The sequence below is a fragment of the Charadrius vociferus genome, unplaced genomic scaffold (genome assembly GCF_000708025.1).
Source record: "Charadrius vociferus isolate BGI_N301 unplaced genomic scaffold, ASM70802v2 scaffold260, whole genome shotgun sequence".
Classification (NCBI taxonomy): Eukaryota; Metazoa; Chordata; class Aves; order Charadriiformes; family Charadriidae; genus Charadrius; species Charadrius vociferus.
This window is the reverse complement of record NW_009646410.1, coordinates 1,283,954-1,290,421: the sequence shown is the minus strand read 5'-3', so window position 1 is coordinate 1,290,421 and position 6,468 is coordinate 1,283,954. Positions and strand designations below refer to the sequence as shown.

Genomic DNA, 6,468 nt, shown 5'->3' with positions numbered 1-6,468 from the left:
CTCCCGCCGCACAAAGCGCAGAGCTGAGATTTGTCTTGCCCCAGGCCCCGGCAGCGCTGAAGGTCCGAAGGTCCTGCCCTGGGTGGCATGGAGAAGGCAACGGGGAGGCCACGTGCCTCCAGGGTCTTTGCCAATCTCATCAGCCTGACTTTCCCAACAGGCTCTGGCCGCACAAGCTGATTGTGCATCTAGTCCCACTCCCAGCTGCAGATCGTGAAAAGAGCACTTCCAGCATCCAAACCATCCTCCAGGTCAGCCTGGAGAACATCCCAGCTCGGGCTGTGGGAGGCATTCTTTGTGGTTGCCTAAGATCCAGACCTTCCTCTTCCTCTGTTCCCGATGCTCCTGGTTCACCTCTGTTAGGCGGCCGAGGCAGCCAGCTTTTTATAAGCAAAGTGAACCTCTCCCTGGGAGCAACACCCTACCAGCCACAGCAGAGCTGTACAAACGTGGGGTTCTCTTTGCAAGGTGCTCCACAACCCCGCTGGAGGAAGTAGGACCCAGTGAGGCTCTAAAAGCTGATTTCCCTCAGCCCTGGGATCCAGACCCCAGACACCCCCTCCGCCCCCGCCATAGAGAAGCCTCTGGAAATGTGCTGTCACCTTCTGCTTGCAGCATTTTCCTTAGAATCCCCCTTCCCAGCTTCTCATAGTTATGGTGGTGTCTCCAGGCCCCGACTCACGTGACGGGTTTGGTATGCAACTCCCAAGGCCAGGAAGGTCGCTCACCTCGGTTATTTAGCAAACACAACACAAATTATTAACACTAATACAAATAATGCCCACGTTTGGGAGAGGAGAGGGAATATTCTCCTTGCCTGGCTGCTAGGATTTGGCATTATAGGGACTGGAGCATCCACGCGTCCTCGGAGCACAGGGCTGAGCAGCCCTGAGGGTCTCTGCTCTAACGACAGGACCCACATCTCAGCTGTAAATGAGGGGTACGTGTTTGTAAAGGTGATCGGTGGAAGCCAGCTCTAATTCCACTGCAGTTCCAGTCATGTAACTTCCACAAATCAATGCAAAAGAAAGAAAGAAAGAAAAAAAAAAAGGCAGCTGGCTCAGAGAAAGCTGCAGCAGCCAGACAGCAGCGTCTTCTTGCACTTCTTGGCCCAGCACATCCCTTCCTGTGCGCTGCTTCTACCTTGTCCCTTGAGGACACTCTTGTCCAAGGCTGTAAGAGGCACCGGCGATATTTATGACCCAAAAAATTAGACTATTCACAGCATTCAGGTTTGTTCTCCTTTGCAGAAGTTCTTATGCCACCCGCCTGCCCTGGGCAACCAGGCTCCTCCCTTGGAGGGAGAGACCAAGGTAGGACATTCTTCCATGGTATGTGACTAACGCAAAACTCCCATCTACCTGTTTTCGTATTAACAAGTTTTCCTGTGAGTGGAGGTACCCATGGAGCCTGCTTTCTATCGGCTGGGCTGGAGGCATGGATCATGCGAACGGGCTTAGCTTTACCTTCAAAGATGGCAATCAAATAAAAGTGTTCCTGCCTTTCAGACAATCACGTTGCCTCTATAATGTGCAGACTCCCTCTTGTCTAGAAACAGATGGCTCGAGCTGTTTGAGTTGGGCAGATTCACAAGCTGATAATCATCTCCAGGGAGGCAGGAGCTATTGTCAGAGCCTGTGAGACACACCCCAACTTCAGGCCTTTTTCCTTCTAATTCTCAAAATGTTGCTGAAATTCTCACTACAGGAATGCTGAGCAGAGACATTCCCTTTGTGGGTTTATGCCCGTTGAGCCAGGAGAAGCTCCTGGCTTCCACAGAAGCCAAAGCGCTTCCCCTCACCCCGCTAAGAGAGAGCATCTTGAAACACGAGGGGCCTCACCTGGCCAGCAAAAAAACCCCAAGCTGCTCTTTGCCGTGCTACTGCCAGGATCCAAGGGGAAGAATATATCCCCTCCTCAGAAAGGATAAACGAGGGTTAAAATGAGAAAGCAAAAGAAAACAGTTCTGCAGAAGGAACAGTTATTTTACACTATGTGCGGCTCCGAGACGCGTGTCATTGTGGCTGCCAATGTAAAAGAGCACGTGCCTGAGGCACACGCGCCTGGTGCAACTGCACAGCCACGTACAGAGTTTGTAACAGCAACGCTCAGCGCGGATACGCGTCTGCTGCCTAAGAACCCCAAAGGTGTCACGAACCTCAATTAATAATCCACACTGATGTCATTTCTCGGGGAATGCCGTCCAGCTGCTTTAGCAGGAAGGCAGCGCTGGACTGACATACGGCAGCGCTCTCGATGCCGGGTCAAGAGAGACCCCGCACCCAGCTCGCTCTGCCTTGGAAACCCGCTCCGACCCGTGCAGAGCGTGCAACGCTCAGACATGGGATGTCTCCACAAAAAGCTCCATTCCAGCTGCGATGCACAAGGAAACCCAGACAGAAAGCGGCGATAAGCCCATACGCACACGCAGGCTGACAGGGACAGGAGGGGTGACTGTAACACAAGGCCTTACCACACTCACAATACTTACGGCATGATTTCACTCATTTTATTTCACGAGGGATTAGTCTTGGAAGAAAGCAGCTAAGAGTTGGCTTAGAATGGGGCATGGGTACCTTGAGCTGGATGGAAAGTAATGGCAAGATAAGTAAACTCATGGGTGCAAAACCAGGCAGGGTGGCACACCCCTTGGGATAGTGCGTTTTCACTGGGATCTGGAAATGCCTCAGAGAAGCCTCCTGTCAGCAAGTCCCGAGAGGAGACTGGACAAGCGGTCAAGAATATGATCAAAAATGGGATGGATTTTTCTAAGTTACTGTCCTGGTAAGGGACATTCTCTGCTCACTCACCTGCTAGCCAAGCAAGATCGAGAAACAAAGAATAAAGACATATCTCATGTTGACTGGCACTTTTAAATTCTTCTTCCTTAGCAGAAATGCCAGCATTTTCTAGTCTTAACAGTTTCTGAGGCTGTGATATTTCTTGCCTTGTCTCTTCTTGGCAAGCGATCATCTGTAGAAGTAACAGATGATCTAGCAATAGCCTCACATCACAGCATGTCAGAAAAGAAGCAGCCCAGTATTTCTAATCACTGCATCACTTCAGAAAGAAGAATCTCCACTTGATCTGTGTAAATATGGTTCTTTATTTATTTTTTAAAAGTAAGGCTATTTCTAGTCACAAAGGGCTTTACTCTCCCACTTTAGAGCATCTTCTTTCTCTAGGTCCTCAAATAAAGCAACCATTTTGCTCACCATTGAATTCAGCAGCCCGTAAACCTGCAGCAGAAATTAACAGACGACAGTTGCAGTGAAAACACGGGAAGAAATCCCGATGATGAGACTGACAGACAGAGAAATGGTTTCTCACGCAGGAGCACATTAATGTATGGGCACGCACACAACCACATCAAAGTGGCTGCCTGCTAACACAGCTTAGCTCTAGTAATAACTTTTCTGGCTATGAAGTGTGTTTAACATTATCTGAGATACAATTAATTCTGCTGATCCCTCAAGAGTCCACAAGCATGCTAAAGACATCCCAGATAGAAATCCCGCATGTGGCTATGTGACGGCTGGATTGATGTTAACAGATTCCAGACTGGAATCAAGGACATGTTACCTCCCCTGTATTTCACACTTACCTCGCTACAGAATTATGGACATATGTTTGTCAGTTTTCCGAGTTTATGCTTACCTCTCCACCTAAACTCCAAGATAAGCTTACAAACAAAGAATAAACCCAAGAAACAACGATATAAGCTCTGGTCAGACTCACTTCGACATAAATTTTTTCCTGGTATGTCCGATACAAAACAGGGTCCACCTGCTCCTGAGGAGGTTCTACTCCCTCTGTAGTTAGAGCTTCCAGGGGCTGTGCTTCCTCTTTCACCTCCTGCAGTGACGTGGAAGGTTTCAGCTTTGTCTCCTCTTTTAACTTTCTGCTGCTTGGACGTTCCTGTTCAGGGACAGAGGGAGGGGAAAAAAGGAAAAAGTGACACAGGTCAGAACACCTTTCAGATTGCCGCAAGATGCGCTTTCCAGAAAGCAGCATCACTTTCACTGGGTTGGAAATCAGCACAAACACCCTCAGAATGGATCACACCATCCCCAGCACTTGTTGCTGTCTTTGTTGTTCTTTTTTTGCCTTCTTTATCTTTACCACCAAATGACCTTCTCTCTTCTTTCCTAGTGGTTATTCTGTCTTCCTTTCCTCCTTTTATAGGTTGCTGTACTTCCACTACAAAAAGAAAGAATTTCAATTACCCAAAAGCAACATTTTCACATCCAGAAAGACAAGCCCACCGCACTCACGCAGTGGAAGTATATTACTTTTGCAATGTATTTTCCTCTTTTTCTTAACCTGAGCTGCACTGCACTGAAAAACAATACCTTCAAGAGTACTTTGTTTAAATAAGGAATGAATGGGTCTCAGATGTGTATCAGAACAAGCCTGTGAGACCCTAGTGAGCTAGGGTTTTTTGGGTTAGTCTGTGAAAAAAAACATGGCTACATCTAGGTAAATTAAAAGGCTTATTTGTGCGGTGTTTTTTTAAAAACATAAAACCACAGATCACAATTAGCATCGCATAATCTGCCATTTTTTTCTCATGCACCTTCTTATAAAAGCTTTGATGGGGAACTGCTGAAATTGCCATTTCAGTTGAAGTTCAGCGTGTTTTCTGGATTTCCAACAGTCCGCAGACACCAGTTGCTGTGCTCAAACTACCACTTACCTTTTTCCTCTGGAACAGCATCTATATAGATGGTGTTCTTCTCAGGCAAGCCAAGCAGGGATCTCAGCCTCACAGAGTGACTCACCAGATCATCAATTGTTTCACGCCACAGCTGGAGACTGAGAAAAGTATCAGAATCAGAAGGGAGAGAATGTGGCAATTGCCATCTTGTTTTACCCTGTGCCCAGCAGTGAGCAGCTGAGAGCTGCTCTGTCCAACTAAACCAACAAAATAGCACCCACCGTCTAAAAAAATCTGTGCAGAGGGAAGCTACATTACTTTCCTCATATTTGAACTCTCTGAAGTCTCAACGGTTTGCAAATCAATGGGCTCATATGGGCCCATAAATATTACAGTGAAACTAGATCTCCTGCCCTTCAACATGACACACGTTGGTAAATCAGCATCAACCTGCTCTCTGTGTTTACCAAGGGGAACACGCATCCTTCTAATTTAGAAGCAACTTAGAAGCTGTTGATATGTTTAGTCTGAGAGCCTGAGCAAAGAACAGAGAGACTATATGAGGGAGGATACAGTTATCTGAGTAAAAGGGTACAGAAAATTACCCAAAGGTTTCATAAATATAGACTAGAATAATCTTGCCAGAAATACTCTTGTATACTCCCCAAACTTACATGAATTTTGTATGCTAAACTTATCTCCAGAAAAAAAAAAAATAAATCACAGGCATTTGGGTCCTAGACAGCTGCTACAATTAAGCTATAAAAAAACAGAGTGTAAAGACGACTTCTAGACCTCATAAAATCATCTGCACTCTGAATCACAACGCTTGCAACAGAGCTTGCTAAGGCTGTTGATCCCACGATGCATTTACAAGCTTTATCTTGCAATGGTAACGCACCAGATTTGATACAAAAGGTCTGTCTGAGTTGGTCTCTGTTTAACACGCAGCTCCAGTGCTGCCTTATTGAGCTGGGCCAGTGCTTCTTCTCGCTGCTCCTCCTTGGGAATCGACTTTATAGCCTGATATGAGAGAAAGCACAGGGTCCGTAGACTGCTTCATCTCAGTCTTCATTCCCAGTCCGTGGACCTGAGCTCAACGGAGCGCACCACAGCTCTCTTCCTGGACTGAAACCAGGTTGCACCGGGCACTTACGCACCCAGATGTGGCTTCCTATACAGATGCAATTTGACCAAGGTGCACAGACAACCCAAGATCTGGGGAGCAATCCCAGACACCCCAGTAGTCTAACTGTAAGACAGTAAGGCCCTTTGCAACTTCACAGGTGTGCTGGAGAACAGGGATTCTAGCGAGCTAGAAGGCCCCGAAGTAAAGATTAGTTATAAAAGCAGCAGAGAGATTTCCAAGAGAGCACTACAGAAAAACTGTGCCGACAGAATCCAAACCACTCTTGCTTTAATCTAGGGAGGTCTGTACTTTATCCACAGCCTGTCACGAGTGGCCCCTTAGTGCTCTGATGAATAGGAAGGACTCTCCAAGGAGAGAAGCCCTTGGGGAAGCCACAGGAGGCTGCAGGATTTGCCTGCCCCCCGCACTCAGTCGTGGGATGACAGAAAGCTAATGGGGAAAGAGCTTAAAATATCTATTACATTGTGTGGTTCTCTTTTCTTCTTCACACAACAGCCCTCAAAGACTCTCTTGGGATTCTCTTTACAAGAGCACTGAGGGTGTGGTCAGCAGAGCTGAAGTGCTTTTCTGCGACACACATCATAAATCATCTCTAACTCACAGCACATTGGAAGCAGACCTTTGGGTGGGCTCACACTGGGGCAGGCCAGGCTACTTGTAG

The 6,468-nt window shown here is 47.2% G+C and overlaps 1 protein-coding gene across 1 annotated transcript in view; it reads right to left on the bottom strand.

The window, feature by feature from the left end:
* Positions 1-3,134: 3,134 nt before the first annotated feature.
* MYCBPAP (MYCBP associated protein) overlaps positions 3,135-6,468 on the bottom strand; it is a 10,749-nt gene continuing 7,415 nt past the window's right edge. The window contains exons 13-17 of the mRNA XM_009880179.1: positions 5,559-5,680; positions 4,697-4,815; positions 4,069-4,200; positions 3,739-3,920; positions 3,135-3,239 (exon numbers count right to left, since the gene is read on the bottom strand). Coding sequence (XP_009878481.1) covers positions 3,135-3,239; positions 3,739-3,920; positions 4,069-4,200; positions 4,697-4,815; positions 5,559-5,680 — 660 coding nt within the window. The remainder of the gene's footprint in view (positions 3,240-3,738; positions 3,921-4,068; positions 4,201-4,696; positions 4,816-5,558; positions 5,681-6,468) is intronic.